This window comes from Muntiacus reevesi, chromosome 4 (assembly GCF_963930625.1).
Source record: "Muntiacus reevesi chromosome 4, mMunRee1.1, whole genome shotgun sequence".
Classification (NCBI taxonomy): domain Eukaryota; kingdom Metazoa; phylum Chordata; class Mammalia; order Artiodactyla; family Cervidae; genus Muntiacus; species Muntiacus reevesi.
The window spans coordinates 35,275,161-35,295,447 of NC_089252.1; the positions used below are offsets into that span (position 1 = coordinate 35,275,161).

At 35.8% G+C, this 20,287-nt stretch overlaps 1 protein-coding gene across 1 annotated transcript in view; it reads left to right on the forward strand.

Annotated features, from left to right (window-relative positions):
* SMCHD1 (structural maintenance of chromosomes flexible hinge domain containing 1) overlaps nt 1-20,287 on the forward strand; it is a 123,420-nt gene that overhangs the window by 61,382 nt on the left and 41,751 nt on the right. Inside the window, exons 23-33 of the mRNA XM_065932515.1 lie at nt 229-368; nt 984-1,118; nt 3,065-3,292; nt 5,466-5,614; nt 6,489-6,577; nt 6,979-7,097; nt 9,105-9,272; nt 11,665-11,790; nt 17,141-17,220; nt 17,458-17,615; nt 19,190-19,305. Coding sequence (XP_065788587.1) covers nt 229-368; nt 984-1,118; nt 3,065-3,292; nt 5,466-5,614; nt 6,489-6,577; nt 6,979-7,097; nt 9,105-9,272; nt 11,665-11,790; nt 17,141-17,220; nt 17,458-17,615; nt 19,190-19,305 — 1,508 coding nt within the window. The remainder of the gene's footprint in view (nt 1-228; nt 369-983; nt 1,119-3,064; nt 3,293-5,465; nt 5,615-6,488; nt 6,578-6,978; nt 7,098-9,104; nt 9,273-11,664; nt 11,791-17,140; nt 17,221-17,457; nt 17,616-19,189; nt 19,306-20,287) is intronic.

Consider the following 20,287-nt stretch of genomic DNA (forward strand, 5'->3'; position numbering starts at 1 on the left):
TAGACCTCAAACATTTTAATACAATTGGGAATCAGTGCATTTGGGGGTTGTGTGTAGAATCTATTCATTTGGGGGTGGAAATTATTAACCATGGATATTTCTTCTTTCTCTCTCAGGATTATTTAAAAGATATTAAAACTTAAAATGTTAAAAGCTATTTCTTTTGCTATTTTAGCATTTCATTTTTGGAAACCTGAATCTCGTTTTCATTATATAATTTTCTGGTAGGTCCTCCTCATCAATTGAAAGTGAAACCTGATTCTGAAATTTTAGTTATAGAAAATGGAACAGCTTTCCCCTTTCAGGTGGAAGTTTTGGATGAATCAGACAATATAACAGCACAACCAAAGCTGATTGTTCACTGTAAGGTAAGCTATTGCAAGATAAGAATGTGTAGATTTTGAGTGCCATTTGTAGTAACTGGAAGTCACTCTATCTTTTGACTCTTTTATAGTAAGCTTTATATAGTATCTAGACTGTGTAATGATTATTCCATGCAGAAATTTGTGGGCTATCTCATTGCCAATAATTTTCAACATCCCTAATTCAATAATGATGCCAACTATGCCAAGTATAGAACTACAGAACTCCTCCCTGCTCCTTCCTTTGTCCATCCTTCTCATTTCAGATGAAGTATTCAGTTATGAGCAAAATGATAAAATTATCCTTTAGGATTAAGGATGGATGGGTGAATGAGTATGAGTAAAAGAGCTCAAGAAGGAAAGGAAAACCCAAATATGTAGAGTAAAAGAAAGAATGATTGTTAAGGAAGTTGATTTTTCTTCCAAAATCAGCACATTTTACCTAGAATTGTAGAAACTTACTCCTTTCAACATTGTCTAGGATGTTAGTGAATTATACTTACAGTACTCTTAGTTTATAGTCAGAAATAGTAGCTAAACTATATTATTTGAAAATTGAAGTTATTGAGTAACCAGTTACATTTGATTGGGATCTTAAATTATTTTGTATGCTTCCAATAGTTTTCAGGTGCTCCAAACCTTCCAGTCTATGTTGTGGATTGCAGTAGTTCTGGAACTAGTATTTTATCAGGACCAGCAATTCAAGTTCAGAATATTAAAAAAGACCAGACACTTAAAGCAAAAATTGAAATACCTGTAAGTTGTTATTGTTTTTCATTGGTATTATATTGACTTTTAATTTGAATACTCTTTAATAGCTTTTAATATTTCATGTAAAGTTGTTTGACTTTTTAAGATGAGATATTTGTGATTCTTTTAGCCAGAGGGAAGAAAAGGCAAAAATGAAATGGTATTGTAAATAACACTTTGTATCAGATATTAGAAATTTCTTGCTCAAACCTTTTATAATGTCTATAGCTATTGTTGATTATATGTTCCTAAAATTATTTTTTCCTGTTATTAGAGTGTAACAATTATCAGTTTTATTTTATTGTTTGTTTCTTATAGTTTACACCTTTTTCTTAGAAAGTTTAATAAATGTCTCTGTTGAACCACCACTGAAGGATATATTAACATTTAATATGTATGTATAATTTAAATACCTGGTTTTTCTTAGTATTATTCTATAAAGAGAGTGCTGTGTTGATGTGCCAGTAGGACACTTGTTACTGGACGTTTATCATGGCTGAAGATGAGGCCAGCCTAGAGGAGGGCAAGCAGTTGATAGAAGCATATGATTTCCTAAGATTGCTGAATGAGATAACAAATACTTATGCAAGTAAAATATCTGTATGTGGTTTCTTCATGATTGATATGGTGGTAGATGATTTACCCAATCAGTTGATTAACCAATGTTTTTCCAACTAACTATACATCAGCTAACACATCCTGAGCCTCAAAAGGGTAAAAACTTTTATTTTTTAAAATTAGAATGAGATGATTTGACTTTATTATAATTCTTTTCTTTTGAAACTAGTTATGTTTGATCATCTTAAAACATTTGTTGTGTGTTTCCTTTTTTTCAGTAATGTGGGCATTGTGTGTTTGAGTATATTAGTCTTGCAAAAAAGATCTAGACAGTTCAGGAAGAAAAGACTTGTTGTTAGGGAGAAAGCTGGGCTTGAAAGCAAGGGAGTATTTACATACAATTATGTAAATACTGCAGAGCAGCAGCAGTCTGAAAACCAAGAGTCCAAGGCACTTGAAGACCACAGTATACCTGTAATATGCCGTTTAAAAATGTTATTCCAAAGCAGTGACTCTTAATTTTAAGTCAGGCAAATAAGATGTGCTTATAATAGTAGATGGGTTTTTTGCCTGATACTCTGTGAAGTAGTAATTTTGACTCTGTCATTATTTGTGTGAATGGGCTTTGATAGAATGACCTCAAGTAGGTGAGGAAGGAGACATTAACGAAGCAGGATTGTAAAGGTATTTTAGGTTTAGACTTGAATTTTTTGTATTCTATGGAATGCACTATACCTAGATTCTGAGATGATTATGTAGTGTTTTAATTTCATGTGCCTAAAATCAATTTATGTAGCATACCAGCTCATCTCTGCTGATCTTTGAAACACTGCTGTGCCTAATATGACAAATTACAAACTGCTCAGCCTTTGGGGCACCTAGAGTCCTTATCTAGCTACAAGCAACTCTGTCCACTTACCCCAGTAAAAAATGAATTGAAAAAGCTCTAGAAACTCCTTAAAATAATATATTTTATGCTAGTTATTTGTCTCTGATTTTATAGAAAATTCTTAATTTATTACACCTTTGTTCTTATTAATAAATGCTGACACCAACTCTATGTCACATGATTAAATTTTCAGAAGTTTGCAACACTTTTAAGCAGATTTACCAAGAGGAATGTTCTTTTAAGTCCAAATATGCTAGTTTTAGGTTTTGAGAATGTGACCACTGTCATTATTTATAACTTGATGGTATAAAATGTGGACTTGCTAACAGTGCAGTGTCCTCTTAATGAGAGAACCTATAATTGTTAACAATATATAAGATGATCTCTCATAATATTGGAGATAAATTCCTAAGCAATATGAAAGATTTACCATAAAAGCCAAAAGTGATGTTTTCAGTACGGATGTTTTCGTTCAGTGTGTATTTGTGTTTTTCTCTCTTCCCAGAGTTGTAAAGATGTGGCACCAGTGGAGAAGACTATTAAGTTGCTCCCCAGTAGCCACGTTGCCAGATTACAGATATTCAGTGTGGAAGGACAGAAGGCCATCCAGATCAAACATCAGGATGAGGTTAACTGGATAGCTGGAGATGTTATGCATAATCTTATTTTTCAAATGTATGATGAAGGAGAAAGAGAAATCCATATAACATCAGCTTTGGCAGAGAAAATTAAAGTAGGTATCTCAAATAGATTATTTGCAAGAATTTTGTACATTTTTTGCTTGGAAGAACAAGTTATATAGGCTGTCCTCTTAAGAAGATGCTCATCCCAGCAAAACAGCATTGTTATTTAAAATCCCAGGCTAAATAAAGTGTTTTTCTTTTTAACATGCACTAGATTGGAATGTTGAATGTGTCAAATCTGTGCTTAGAGAAATGATTTTGACACCTAAACAAAAATCCAGTCCTGATGAATTGTATTTCTGTTCACAGTTAAGATCTCCACTTGACCAGAGCAGTATTTTTGTAGCTATTCTGAAGGCACTAAAGAAAAGGTCTGTTGAAGGCAAACGGTAGAACAGCATTGTGAACCACAGTATTGTGAACTACAAACCAGACCCTTGATTTGGCCATTTGAAACTGGTATGGCAGTCTCTAAAATTGTTATCCATACACAGTGGTTTTGTCAGTTCTCACTAGCTTCAGATGGTCCTCAGACCTGCCATCTAAATGTAGCGTTTGTACCTTGAAAGGGTGAATCTGTATGCTGAAACTTGAACAGCTCACCTAACAACCCAATTAAAATGATGGTGTTTTTTTTCCTGCTATGCTGCACAGCTTGTGGGATCTTAGTTCCTCAACCAGGGATTGAACCCAAGCCCTTGACAGTGAAAGTACAGTCATAATCACTGTACCACTGGAGAATTCTCCTCTTTTGCACTATTAAATTCTGTAGCCATCCTGAATCTCCAAGATATAGGATCTGATATCTTGTAAGAATTGTTTATCAGGGTTCAGCTGACATGATTTTTAAAATCTTATTTGGAATAGCGCTTGCTCCAGCTGGTTTATTTTTTCCCTCCATAATAAGAGAAGGGAGGATTGTGAGAGAAATAGTCCTTATCCTGCTTGGAAGGGAGGCAAGCCATTTTTATCTCTCAGCAGATCTGAAGGCAAGTGGTTTAAAAGTGGTACTAGCAACCTGGCTTCTGAACTCATACCTTGCTTTCTCATAATGTTGTTTCCAGTTTAGTTTCTTATTAAGATTAAGAATAAACATTGACTTGAGAGCCTCTTTCTGTATATAACCTTCTTTTTGCCATTCTTTAAGCTCATGGCCTGCTTTTGACACATTTTCCTCAATTCTAGTCATGATATATTTCTTGGGTTCCACATATTTTAAAACATGTACCTTTATTGACTATAAAGGATATTTATACTTTTACTAAATGTATACACTTAAAGTGACTGTAATCTTTAGAAAATTCTCTGTTACCAAGGAAAGTCAACCCAAACTGATACAGAAATTCTCTGAGCAGACATAGGAATTCTCTGAGCAGAGAGCACAGCTAGGGTGAGGGAAGACAGCCATTTTGTGCAACTCCTGCTTCTGCTTCCACTATTTAAAAAAAGAAAAAATATGATATAAAGAATAAAGAATGGTTTACAAAGATAACAAGGTAACTAAGAAAGTTAGAACAGTGTAAACTAGGATCACAATGTTAGAATATCAGTGATTTAAGAATCACAGCTATAAAGGCTAAAAGCATAAAGTTGAGCTAAAAGTTCTTAAATAGAAAGGATTGGAAGTTTAAAAGTAAAATAGAGTGGGGTAGTCAACTTTAAAAATGGATAACAAATAACAAAATATGGAGTTTAAGAGATGTAAAGTTAAAATTAGAGCTAAAAACATTTGAGAGTGGATTAAGATCAAGATGTGGCCAGGATGGTAATTACATAGTGAATTTAACTTTTCTCACCTTGCTGAATAGGGTCCACTTATATCTCAATTAAAACCTGTAATAGCAATATTCTTTTTGAAAAAACAAAAACAATTGACTATAACTTCTCAGAACTGATAACATGATTTGATTCCCATAGTTTTTTAAAACTATAATGACCAGAGTAATAATCTTGTGGTGAAGTGCTAAAGGAATGATTTAGGAATATTTATTTCATTGCATTGAAAGATGTGGCAGTATTAACAGGGAAGACAGTGAAAAAGATAACTTTTCTCTTAGTAATATATGAACCACCATCATTTATGGTCATAAAGGGCCTTCCTTTTTCCTTAGAGTTGAGGAGGATGGATTATAATTTTTTAAGAATCTTTGGTAAGATAACTGGCAGTTGAAAGACATTCAAGTAAACTTTATGTTATTCTTAAGTATATAATTTCCCTTCTAGGTTAATTGGACTCCTGAGATTAACAAAGAGCACTTACTGCAGGGTCTGCTTCCTGATGTACAAGTACCAACATCTGTGAAAGATATGCGCTATTGCCAGGTTTCATTCCAAGACGATCATGTGTCTTTGGAAAGTGCATTTACAGTAAGGTTTGTGGGCATATTACGTTTTGAGATATTCAGCATATGGTGACAAAAATGCTTTTCACCAAAGCATACATATCAAAGTCATTTTTTTAATGTAGAGATTTCCACAACTTCTTGGAAACAGGTTGTCTTTGGAATAAAGCTTCACTGATGATAGTGATTCATTCTTAATGTCACTCTCAGCCTCTACTTAACTTGCCCCTCTAGTATCTGTCAGAACGAGAACTTTTGTTAAAGGAATGTCCTCCTAGGACAAGCAACAGTGAAAACTCCTAGAAAATGACAAAGATGTGAGAAATACACAAGATGCAGTGTGATCAGTCAGTGTGTTGCTCAGAAGGAATTCTTTCATTAGTTAGTGGTGATTTTCAAAGCTGAGTCTACCTGATAAAAAGGGGAAAATGTAAGTAAATATATAGGAGACCTGTCCTTCACCCTGGCCTGTCAGTTCCTTGGCTGCCTCTTTTTTATTAACCTTTTCTACTTTAATTCCATACACATTTCCATACTACTCCAACACTTAGAATAGCTCCGTGTCTGAGATAAAATTATCAGATGTACTACTCTTCAGTCAGAGTTAGATTTCTTGATGAGTCATTCTTACCAACCCATTGCTTTTTTTTTTTCAGTGCTCTCATGTCATAATTTCCTTTTAATCCAGGATAGATAACTGTGATCTAACATGCATTTATTTTTTTGGTCAGTATTCTTTACTGTCTTTGCAAGCTGTCTTTTCTCTATTTCCCTTTGGATTAATAGTGATACTGTTTTTAAGTTTAAGAAAATGAGCATTACATATGTTACTCCTTAGCAGGTTGAAACTTTTTTCTACAATTAATGGTGTAATTAAGGCCTTAAATTTGTTAATCAATTTCAGACCACTTCCAGATGAACCTAAACATCTAAAGTGTGAATTAAAAGGAGGAAAAACGGTACAGATGGGTCAAGAGCTTCAAGGAGAAATAGGTTAGTATGACCTACTTTCTTTCTTTAAAACACTTCTGTAATATGTCCTTGTGTTCATGTTTTGGCATACATAATCTGAAAGGAAAACTTTGGATTTATATATGGTTAATGGTTTAAAATCCACTGTTGAAACAGTTGAAGCATTTTCCCTATCTTTGCCTATGCTGACCTAACTGAAAACAGTTAGTTGAAAAGAATGTTGACTTTTGTTAGAAATTATAATGGTTAATACTAAGAGCATAAAATAAATATGTTAGTGTGATTCACATCCTGTATTTTTCTTATATCCAGATTATTACATGACACTAAATTATTTCCTTCAGATATTCATGGTAAAACATATGACATCAACATCATGTTAAATTAAGATACTGTAAAATTAACTGCCTCCCCCTTTTTAGTTGTAACTGTTACAGATCAGTTTGGGAATCAGATTCAAGCATTTTCATCAAGTTCTCTGTCTGCGTTGGCAATTGCTGGGATTGGACTTGATAGCTCACATTTGAAAACTACTTTTCAGGTATGACTTTCCCATTAACAGTTGACTATTCCATTCAGATTATATATAACAGAAAGTTTGGGAAACACAAAAGTTAGAGATTTGATTGCAGTATTTACAATGAAAAATTGTAAAAGGCATTGAAGTAATTTTTATTATGAAAATTTAAACATACACAAAAATTTTGAACATACACAAAAATAGCATAAGTAATATAAGTAATTCCCATGGTCCTCCCAGTCAGCTTCAGCATTCATCACTTCCCCCTTACCTGTCACTTTGAAGCAAATTCTATACATCATACCACTTCATCCTTAAGTATTTTGACATGTGTACAAAGGTTGTTTTTCATGTAGCTATTTGAGTAAAATTTCTTGGTGCTCAGTCCCTGCATTAAATAGGATACCTGGGAGAACTCTAGTTGTAAAAGTGTGCAGATATGCAGTTAATTGAGATTAGCTTGAAAAATAAGAATACTGGTGAAATTGTTTCTGTTTAAAACAAGCAAGGAAACACAAGTACTCTTCTTGGAGAGATTAAAGACCATTTTTGAGAAAAGATGTTGGAGTTGAGCCTTCAAGGATCCTGCCAGCCTAGAGCAGGTCAGAAAGAAGGAATTCTAAGTTGAATTCACTTAGGGCATTTAGTGGTTTTTAAACCTCTTCATCCTTTTGCAACCTCCATTATCCCTTTTACCCAACAGAATAATTATGAGAGTCTCATGGTTGCCCCTCCTAACCAGAGTTTTTGTTTCCACTAACCTACTATGCTGTTATTTTCTAGTTTTCAGAACGCCTTTTCCACAGTATCTTAGCACTGCTGAGGAACTTCTAATGGTGTTTTGTTTACTGTAAAAGATAAGCTTTGATCTATGACTTTCAGATGCTTTCTTGTCTAGCTTCACCCTCTGTGTAGATGAAGTCAGATAATAACCACTGTTGTGCACGAACAGTTTCTTCTTCCTGTCACTTTATGCGTAGACACCCATCCTCTTTCAGTTAATTGTTCCTACCTGTTTCCCTACATCTTGTTTTCCCCTGTCTGTTAGATTCCCATCAGCATATAAGCATGCCATACTCTCTGCTCTCACCCCTCACAGCTTCCTTTGGCCCTGAAACATGTCCATCTAGTACTGCCCTCTTTTTCTCCTTTTTGTAGTGTAGCTCCTTGAAGAGTTATGTACACTCTCTATTTTCACATTCTTCAGTCTCATTCCCAGGCAGGCCTCCTAGGTTTTTCTGCCCTGTGCCACCTGACCAAATCGAGGGTCGGTTTTCAGTTCCCATCTTATGCCCCCTGTCAGCATTTTATACTATGAAGTTAGACTCTGTCTCCTTAGGGTGCCTAAAGTACGCCATAGTATTCTGCTGCAGCACACCTGTCTCCTCCCATGGCTCATTCTCCAGTCAAGTTGACCTTTCTACTGTCATTTTATGACTGATAGGTACTATCTTGACTCACTTTCATAGAAACAATAGAAGTCTACCCCTAGTCTCTGCATAAAGCAGGAACCTTCCAGGTTTTTTTTAATACCAAAGTTGTTTTTAAAGTCTTTCTAAAATAAAATACTGATTTTAATGTGCCATTGTTTTTTAAGATTATTTCCGCATCTTCATAAAATGTACTGCTATTCTGAAGCACATTCCCTTGGTAATCTCAACATGTAGGTAAAAAATGTGGCAAACAGGGAAGGAGCTTGTTGGACAGGCACATACGTGCTATTCGGAGAACAGAAAGGAGACAGTGCAAGTGTAAAGAAGAGGGAAATTAGGAAAAGATAAGGAAAAAGGACATAAGTTGAACCTTTCAGATCTCTCCCTCACAGAAGAGAATTTCACTTTCTTGTCTCAAGGAAATGAAATTCAGGACACGCCAATATTGGCATATGTGTGTTACTTGCTGTTGTTTTACCAGAAACACATCTGTATGCACATAGGTAGTGACACATTTTCTTTCTTTTTTCTGAAAACTAAACATGATCTTCCTGGTGTTTTTTTTTTTTTTTCCAACGTGCTTTTTCCTCACTAGGAAAATACACAAAGTATAAGCGTGAGAGGAGTCAGATTTATTCCAGGTCCCCCTGGAAATAAGGATCTTTGCTTTACTTGGCGTGAATTTTCTGACTTTATTCGAGTGCAGCTAGTTTCTGGGCCACCAGCTAAACTTCTTCTTGTAGACTGGCCAGAGTTAAAGGAGGTAAGTACCTTCCTGCCTTGATGGAAAGAATTTAATATCAATATTTTGACCTACTAACTGCTTCAGAATGTTAGTAGATCAAAGTTATATTTTGTTGTTGGAGTAGTAACAATAGTAACAATAACAAAAAGACAAAGTAATATGAATTTTAATGCTTTGTTATTTATCACTGTGTCCTCATTTGTTAAAAAAAAAAGTGATACTTCAAATTTTAAGAGTTTTACTATAGAAATTAAAAATATGCATTAAAATAAAAATAGATAACCCCCAGTTTCAACAGTTACTGATTTTCACCAATTTTATTTCATTGTTCTCTCTCACTGGCTTATTAAAAAAAATGTTTTTGCTGGAATTTTAAATGCATACCAGATATCAAGTCATTCATTACACTCTTAAAAACATCAGTTTGCTTCCCTATACATATAGTTATACATATCTTAAATAATAATTTACAAATGTCTGTCAAATCTGTTACCTTCCCATTTTCATTAAATTTTTAGAATTCTGATTTTAAAATGTTCACATTCTGGTGTTCAGTTTTGGTGTGGCAGAGCCTTATCTGTTGGTTCAAAAGGTTATTTTTTCTAATGGAAAATCATCTCACATGACCATGGCAGTAGATGAAATTATCTCACAAAGGAACTGATCATCTGAGAAAAGCTTACATATCTCTGTTGTAGTTTGAGATTGTCCTTTTTTGATTCGTAAATTTAAAAAATATTTAAAAACAATTTTTTCCTTAACACTTGTTGACTGAAGAGTTGTACTGCAAAGACAGTGGACTTATTTTTATTTAGAAGCATATTTACTGCATTAAATCAATGCCTTATTAGAAACCTAATGATGTCAGTAAAGAATTTGTTGACTGACAATATCATGGAATAATTGTGCACCCTTGAGGTGGGAAAAATCTTTACATGTTCATGTTTTTAAATGATTTTGTAGGAGGGGAATATAAAAATTAATGACAGCTTGTTAACTCAAAAATTTATTATCGGATTTATTTGCAGATATCATTGAAATCCAAAAGCTTTAAAAATAAAACCTAAAACTAATTCTCCTCTGTTAAGAGATATGTTATATGTGGGTAAGGCTGAAAATGTAATCATTGAATATGTGGTTTTCCTAGAATTTTCCAATTTAATTTTTGACTTACCTCCCTCTTCCACACACAGGATCTTAAATAGAAAGGGGAACTAATTTAACACCTAAGCATGATAAATAGAAAAATTATATAAATATATATTCTCAGTTAATCTTCAACAACATTATTATGTATTGTCCTTCCTTATAAATGAAGAAACAAATTCTGAAATGTTATATTGCATGACAGTATTAATAAGTGGCAAATCATGAACATTTGATTTTGGTTATTTCCTTTCTCCACCATTACCCAGAAGAATTTTCAGCTAACAGCTTGGGCTGTAAGTTGTTTACTGGAAGATATTCTTTACAGGTAGTTGCTGTTTGATAGATCACAATTATGTAATTATAAATAAAGACCCTGTTGTGTTTACATTTGGAAACATCAGCACTTCTTGTGTATTCAGACTTTTTATAAACTTTAGCACACAGAATATAGCCTGTCCATGAAAATTTTTTTGCTAGTCAAGCATAAACCAGCTTCAAGGGTATCTTTAAAAAATGTTCCTAACACATCACTGATGTTTCTCCCACTTTTTAGCAACCTCCTAACATAATTGGAGGGATGGAGGAAGCAGAGGGAACATTACTAGTAGGAGAGGTGATAAATCACTTTCCTTTTTTGCTAGTTATGTCTTTCCTATCTTCTTTTTTTCTTTAACTTTTAACATCTGACGCAGAGGATTGGACTTTAACAGGTTTCTTGCTTGACAATGAGTTTTCTTTGATATACCTAGGTCAGCAAACAAATTCCCGGAGTTACACAGGCCTTACTTGGATTAAGGGAAAAGCAAGAGTCATTTTAAGTCTACACTGTCTTGTTTAAGTTTATCCATGACTAGTCCTATTTGACTAGGAGCTGGAAAGCTGTCCACACTGCTTCATGTAGACTTGACAGAGTGCCAACAATTGATGGAGAAGTTAGACTGTAGATTGACCAATGCTAAATATGAGAGCCTAAGATAAATTTCTGTTTCCATTGAAGTCCTTGCAATATGTAATTTTCAGAATTCCTGACTGGCTCTGGAAGCCAATAATGTCAAATATATTTTCCCTTTCATTAAATTTTTAATCATTCTATAAGAAGAGGATTATTAGTGACAATGTAATTGACTTTCAGAAGTTTATTTTAATTGATGAAAGGAGCTATTTGTGAGTAAAACAGATGAATTCAGTGACTGTTTCACTTTAATAATAATCATATTGTTTGGCATGTTTTAGTGCTTCTTAAAAGATTTGTATCTGTTAGTCCATTCCAGTGATTAATGGAAGAGAATTGCAGAATCCTCTCATTGTACAACTTTGTGATCAGTGGGATAATCCAGCACCTGTGCCACAGGTTAAAATAAGTCTTGTAAAAGCTAACAATTTAAAGGTAAGTTTTAAACATCCTTAAATAATTCTCACTTAAAATTTTGGCGTTCATTCTCAGTATCATCATGTCTTTAGGTGTTACCTTTTTTTTTTTTAATAGCCTTTTATAATCTTCACTATTGCTTAGTTTTGTTTTTGTTATTCAGTCCCTAAGTTGTGTCTGACTCTTTGTGGTCCCATGGACTGTAGCGTTCCAGGCCTCCCTTACCCTCACACTCTCCTGGAGTTTGCCCAGGTTTGTTGCTTACTTTGTCAGTCTAAAATTTTAATAGTTATATTGAGGAAGTACAGTTTATATTTTGCAGACAGTGTAACAAGAGGCAGCAGTCTCTAATTATGACTGTTTATTACACAATATTAATAATATCTGAATTTCAGATTAGGAACGGGTAATGTTGACAAGGTGAATGAAGTTAGATACAATGACCTGCAGTCTGGGTTATGATACAGGCGTTATTTGGGAAACTTAAAAGTTCTGAGGGTGAAGCAAGAGAGTCGCATGAGTAGCTGTGCTCTGCTTACCTTTTGGACAGCTACCTGGGCAGAGCTGTTGGACCTCTACTGAGACCTATTCTAGGGAAATCAGCAAGCATGAACATGGCCTTGTAATGTTTGGGGGAAAACATAGTGCTTGGATACTAGGAAGCTCAGGATTGGATTAGGTTCAGTTCAGTTCAGTCACTCAGTCATGTCCAACTCTGCGACCCCATGAATCGCAGCACGCCAGGCCTCCCTGTCCATCACCAACTCCTGGAGTCCACCCAAACCCATGTCCATGGAGTCGGTGATGCCATCCAACCATCTCATCCTCTGTTGTCCCCTTCTCTTCCTGCCCTCAGTCTTTCCCAGCATCAGGGTCTTTTCATATGAGTCAGCTCTTTGTATCAGGTGGCCAAAGTATTAGAGTTTCAGCTTCAGCATCAATCCTTCCAATGAACACCCAGGACTGATCTCCTTTAGGGTGGACTGGTTGGATCTCCTTGCAGTCCAAGGGACTCTCAAGAGTCTTCTCCAACACCGCAGTTCAAAAGCATCAATTTTTTGGTGCTCAGCTTTCTTTCTAGTCCAACTCTCACATCCGTACATGACCACTGGAAAAACCATAGCCATGACTAGATGGACCTTTGTTGACAAAGTAATATCTCTGCTTTTCAATATGCTGTCTAGGTTGGTCATAACTTTCCTTCCAAGGAGTAAGCGTCTTTTAATTTCATGGCTGCAATCACCATCTGCAGTGATTTTGGAACCCAGCAAAATAAAGTCAACCACTGTTTCCCCATCTATTTGCCATGGGACCAGATGCTGTGATCTCACTTTTCTGAATGTTGAGCTTGAAGCCAACTTTTTCACTCTCCTCTTTCACTTTCATCAAGAGGCTCTTTAGTTCTTCTTCACTTTCTGCCATAAAGGTGGTGTAATCTGCATATCTGAGTTATTGATAATTTATCCCAGCAATCTTGATTCCAGCTTGTGCTTCCTCCAGCCCAGCATTTCTCATGATGTACTCTGCATATAAGTTAAATAAGCAGGGTGACAATATACAGCCTTGACGAACTCCTTTTCCTATTTGGAACCAGTCTGTTGTTCCATGTCCAGTTATAACTGTGCTTCCTGACCTGCATACAGATTTCTCAAGAGGCAGGTCAGGTGGTCTGGTATTCCCATCTCTTGAAGAATTGTCCACAGTTTGTTGTGATCCACACAGTCAAAGGCTTTGGCATAGTCAATAAAGCAGAAATAGATGTTTTTCTGGAACTCTCTTGCTTTTTCGATGATCCAGCAGATGTTGGCAATTTGATCTCTGGTTCCTCTGCCTTTTCTAAATACAGTTTGAACATCTGGAAGTTCATGGTTCATGTATTGTTGAAGCCTGGCTTCGAGAATTTTGAGCATTACTTTGCTAGCGTTGTGAGATGAGTGCAATTACGTGGTGGTTTGAGCATTCTTTGGCATTGACTTTCTTTGGGATTTGAATGAAAACTGACCTTTTCCAGTCCTGTGGCCACTGCTGAATTTTCCAAATATGCTGGCATATTGAGTGCACAGCATCAATATGCTTTCAATGATGCATCAATTGATGCATCAGTGATGCTTTCACAGCATCATCTTTCAGGATTTGAAATAGCTCAACTGGAATTCCATCACCTCCACTAGCTTTGTTTGTAGTGATGCTTCCTAAGGTCCACTTGACTTCACATTCCAGGATGTCTGGCTCTAGGTGAGTGATCACACCAGCATGATTATCTGCATCGTAAAGATCTTTTTTGTACAGTTCTTCTGTGTATAGTTGCCACCTCTTCTTAATATCTTCTGCTTCTGTTAGGTCCATACCACTTCTGTCCTTTGTTGACCCCATCTTTGCATGAAATGTTCCGTTGGTATCTCCAATTTTCTTGAAGAGATCTCTTGTCTTTCCCATTCTATTGTTTTCCTCTATTTCTTTGCATTGATCACTAAGGAAGGCTTTCCTATCTCTCCTTGTTATTCTTTGGAACTCTGCATTCAGGTGGGACTATTTTTCTTTTTCTCCTTTGCTTTTCGCTTCTCTTCTTTCACAGCTATTTGTAAGGCCTCCTCAGACAGCCATTTTGCTTTTTTGCATTTCCTTTTCTTGGGTATGGTCTTGGTTCTTGTCTCCTGTACAGTGTTACGAACCTCCGTCCATAGTTCATCAGGCACTCTGTCTATCAGGTCTAGTCCCTTAAATCTATTTCTCGCTTGCACTGTATAGTCATAAGGGGTTTGATTTAGGTCATACCTGAATGGTCTGGTGGTTTTCCCCACTTTGTTCAATTTCACTCTGAATTTGGCAATAAGGAGTTTATGATCTTAGCCACAGTCAGCCTCCGGTCTTATTTTTGCTGACTGTATAGAGCTTCTCCATCTTTGGCTGCAAAGAATATAATCACTCTGATTTCAGTGTTGGTCATCTGGTGATGTCCATGTGTATAGTCTTCTCTTGTGTTGTTGAAAGAGGGTGTTTGCTATGACCAGTGCATTCTTTTGGCAGAACTCCATTATCCTTTGCCTTACTTCATTCTGTACTCTTAAGGCCAAATTTGCCTGTTACTGCGGGTGTTTCTTGACTTCCTACTTTGGCATTTCAGTCCCCTATAATGAAAAGGACATCTTTTTTGGGTGTTAGCTATAAAAGGTCTTATAGGTCTTCATAGAACCGTTCAACCTTCGCTTCTTCAGCGTTGCTGGTTGGGACATAGACTTGGATTACCGTGATATTGAATGGTTTGCCTTTGAAACAAACAGATTATTCTGTCGTTTTTGAGATTGCCTCCAGGTACTGCATTCGGACTCTTTTGTTGACCATGATGGCTACTCCATTTCTTCTAAGGGATTCATGCCCACAGTTAGATATAATGGTCATCTGAGTTAAATTCACCCATTCCAGGCCATCTTAGTTTGCTGATTCCTAGAATGTCGATGTTCACTCTTGCCATGTCCTGTTTGACCACTTCCAATTTGCCTTGATTCATGGACCTAACATTCCAGGTCCTGTGCAATATTGCTCTTTACAGCATCGAACCTTACTTCTATCACCAGACCCATCCACAACTGGGTGTTTTTGCTTTGGCTCCATCCCTTCATTCTTTCTGGAGTTATTTTTCCACTGATCTCCAGTAGCATATTGGGCACCTACCGACCTGGGGAGTTCATCTTTCAGTGTCCTTTTCATACTGTTATGGCGTTCTCAAGGCAAGAATACTGAAGTGGTTTGCCATTCCCTTCTCCAGTGGACCACATTCTGTCTGGTACCAGGGTTAGGTACCAGTTGTTAACATGAGTATTGGAATAGTCAGGTTAGGATCTAGAGGAGACTTTGGATGTCTTGCACAAAGTTGGATGCCCTCCTGCAAGGGGAAGAGGAAGATGCTGTCAGGCCCTTGCAAGGTTGTGTTTTGACAAGTTTTTCCTGTTGGTTAAAGGGAACTCATTTGTCCTAGCCAGGTTGTTGCCAGGCGATACAGAGAAGAGATCTTGGAATTATATTCAGCCATGCTTGAGTATCTTTCCAGAGATTTTCTAATTTTAGTGGATACGAATAGTTTGTATTATGTAAATACACAGTTCTCTTGAAATTAGTTAACAATTTCAGTAAGGATTTCACAGGACTCAACTTGTTTACCTGTAAAGCTGTACAGAAGGGAATTCCCTGGTGGTCCAGTGCTTGGGATCCTTGCTTCCATTGCAGGGGGCATGGGTGCACCTTGGTCAGGGAACTAAGATCCTGTAAACCACGTGTGCAGTCCAAAAAAAACCAAGTAAATAAAAACTGTACAGGAGGTTAAAGTGCCAGGAATGACTTGTCATCCACATGGACTAGTTTTCAAGGTAAAGTAAAGAGAGTCAGAAGTCTTAACGCCTGTCAAAAAGGACTACAGTATTGCTCTTATATAGCCTGAAATAGAAGACTGACTTCTGACTTAGCAGCAAAGATTTAGGACCCAGATGGAAGAAAGACTGAAAAAGATAGTTTGAGAGAGGATCGATTGGAAGGTAAATGAGACAGATGCAAACGCAGGGTTTTATTTTAGCAGTTAAATCACTCTTTCTCACTTGTGTCTCTCCAACTATTGCTTTTTTTTTTTTTTTTTTTGCATGTACCATAATCACTTAATCTTTGGGTTCCATTAAACAGAGGTATTAGGATTTAGGAGAGAATCTGATTTTCTGCTACTACAGTCTTCAAATTTACTTTTGTTCTTAGTGTTTGCTTCTAAGAGAGTTAAACAGTGATTATATTGTACCCCAAATAAGAGTATGAGCCTCGTTTTTAAAAAAGCATCTGCAAAAGACTGAAAGAGTCTTCTAACAAGTGATTAGGAAGTGTGTCCACTGATTCTTAATCATTTAAAAGTAAAAGCTTAATTATCACTACAGTGGTAGTATTGCAACAAAGATTTTAGAAACACATCTGTGTAAACATTAAGAGGATGAAGTAACTAACATGGACATGGTGTTATGCCTTGACTTAAAATTATGTATGTGTATTTATGTTTATTTCTCCTGCACTGTCTCCCACAACCCCCCGATTTTGGCATATACCTTCTATATTTATGTGACCAAACTTCATTTGATATAGCAATGTTATTGAAAGAGTGAACACTGAATTCTGCAACTTAAGAATTGAAATACACAAAATTCTAGTTTAACTGATCAGTGTGAATGATTGTTATCCTTTGGATTGTGTGATTACATGTTATATTATTTCAGCTAGTTTAAATTAGACAATTTTAGATTTTAGAGTATGTGCAAATGTAGCTTTTTAAATAGTAATAGAGGAAAAGAATTTGATTCCTAGAATTTTCTAATTAACCATTTTGTTTTGTTTTTAGCTCACTCCTTCAAACCAACAGCATAAAACCGATGAGAGGGGCAGGGCTAATTTGGGAGTGTTCAGTGTTTTTGCCCCTAGGTAAGAACTGAAAGTTTGATAGTTATTGGTATTATAGAGATTGATTTTTGTTATTACTTGATGAAGTTAAGAGTAATACATAGCCATCTATTAAGTGTTAGTCAGGAGTTGGAATGAGACAGGAGTAGAGAGGTTTCCTAAATGAGTTAAACTTTGTATAAATTGTCTCAGAATTTTTAATTATAACTAACACAGTTTGAACCCTTTCCCCCTCTTTCCCTTTTTCTTTCTTTTTAGAGGAGAACATATTATGCAGGTTAAAGCCATTTATAACAAGAATACCATAGAAGGACCCGTAATTAAGTTAATGATTCTTCCAGACCCTGAAAAACCCATTCGTCTCAATGTTAAATATGACAAAGATGCTTCCTTTTTAGCAGGGGGTATTTTCACTGGTGAGTAATTCAGTTTTAAAATAAATTTGTGGTGATAATTTGCCTCTCAGATTAACAGGGTAAATTATTTATCCCAGGTGCTCAGCGTGATAAAAAAGCAATCATGTTGTGGACTTTTAAATAGCAAAGAAAGAATATTAGGCTTAGCTTTGTCTTCCCTCTCCTCTATATCCTAGATTCCTTTAATGGTCAAGAATGAACTTAAAGCTCATGTATAAGCTGATAGTTTAAAGTGGTTCAGTGTGTGTTTATTCACTCACTGAACTGTGAGATTCTGCCAAAGAAGAATGAAGTACTGAGTGGCAGGAGCTTCGAGGGTGTGTTCCACTAACTATGCTGCACTGTTAAACGAAATTGAGAACTGTTCAACTTAATTTGGATAGAAATGCATCACATAATTTATGATTAAAGACACTTCGTAACAACAAACATTTACTGAATACCTGCTATGTCCACCCACTATGCTAGATTCTTAGTTTCAGTAATGAACATGGCAGTTTTCAATGAGTTCAGTCTAATGTAGGAGACAATCACCTAAGCAGATATTTCTTGTGTAATATGGCAGCTGTCAAGTCAATAGGAAATTACATTTGCTTTGCATAGGTCATTTTCTTGAAGACTTTGATTTTCCTGAATGGATGAATTCCTGTGCAGTAAAAGAAGCAGACGAGAAAGTTTAAATTGAAATTTAACAATATTTTGAGATAATTATGTATGTACATAAATTTTTTAATCTGTTCGAGAAGATAAGTCCTATTTCCTGTGTAAAAACTGTAATGGATGACCAATGAATATTACAGATGATAAATATAAGGGAATATTACTAGTTTAACTATGGTATGCTATTGAAAAATCATAAAAGAAAGTAAACACTGTATTCGCAGACTACATAAAGTATATGGATTTGTAACCACTTGACTTAGATTGCTTTGTCTTCAGTCTAACTTTTCTTTTTATTTTTTACTGAAGTATAATTGACTTACAGTGTTGTCTTAATCACTGCTGTATGGCAGAGTGACACAGGTATACATATATATATATATATATATACACTTTCTTTTTCATATTCTTTTCTATTATGGTTTGTCACAGGATATTAAATATAGTTCCCTGTGCTGCAGATAACACAGTCTAACCTTTTTGGTCTTGCTTGGCAGACTGTGAAAATAAGACAAAGAACTCTTAATGGCAAAGATGTGGGTTTTTTTTCTCGCTTTACAGCATCATTTATGGCATGAACTAGGAGCACAATGTTTTTATACAAGCACATGACAGTTGTGCATCACCATCTTACCAATACTGAAGGATCAAAGGTGTATTCATTAGGTTTCTGTGGGAGGTGTGACACTATTGATCTATATCCAGTACCTGTTATGATTGTATAGTTCTGTAGACAAATAGTTGGGGAAGACTAATTAAAAATAGTTTTATTTCTTCATCAGAATTTTATTATTAACATTTAAACAAGATGTATGCTTTAAGACATACAATTAAAAAAAAAGACATACAATTATTTAACCAAATCCACTAATTGAACTAGAAAGAAAATAACTTTTTAATGTTCCCCATTACAGATTTTATGATTACTGTTATTTCTGAAGATGACAGTATCATTAAAAATATTAATCCAGCACGTATTTCCATGAAAATGTGGAAACTGGCAAACAGTGGGAACCGACCGCCAGCAAATGTAAGTCATAGAAAGCATTTTAGAAGTTAAAAGTAGCTCTTAGATTTAACATAAAATTAAATGTAGTTTGATGTAAAATGCAGTGTGTATATCCTGTAGAACTAGAAAGTAACCCATTCCATCACTTAGATTTTTAAAAAATATACCAGGGTATGTTTCAGAAATAAGTCTAAAGACCAGTAGCACAAGACAGAAAACCACTAAGTATCATTAACAGATAATACAGAAGCAGTCCCACTCCTGGGCATACACACCGAGGCAACCAGATCTGAAAGAAACACATGCACCCCAATGTTCATCGCAGCACTGTTTATAATAGCCAGGACATGAAAGCAACCTAGATGCCCATGGACAGACGAATGGATAAGGAAGCTGTGGTACATATACACCGTGGAATATTACTCAGCCGTTAAAAAGAATTCATTTGAATCAGTTCTAATTAGGTTCTAATGGAGCCCATTATACAGAGTGAAGTAAGCCAGAAAGAAAAACACCAATACAGTATACTAACACATATATATGGAATTTAGAAAGATGGTAATGATAACCCTATATGCAAGACAGAAAAAGAGACACAGATGTATAGAACAGACTTTTGGACTCTATGGGAGAAGGCGAGGGTGGGATGATCTGAGAGAACAGCATCGAAACATGTATATTATCAAGTGTGAAACAGATCGCCAGTCCAGGTTGGATGCATGAGACAGGTACTCAGGGCTGGTGCACTGGGATGACCCAGAGGGATGGGATGGGGAGGGAGGTGGGAGTGGGGTTCAGGGTGGGGAACACATGTAAATCCATGGCTGATTCATGCCAATGTATGGCAAAAACCACTGCAATATTGTAAAGTAATTAGCCTCCAACTAATAAAAATAATTGGGGGGGGGGAGGAAACCACACTTTAATTCCAAATGTAATGAATTATATTTTGATACCTACATTTCATGGTGAGTGAAAAAAAAGTTTTCAACACACTAAATTT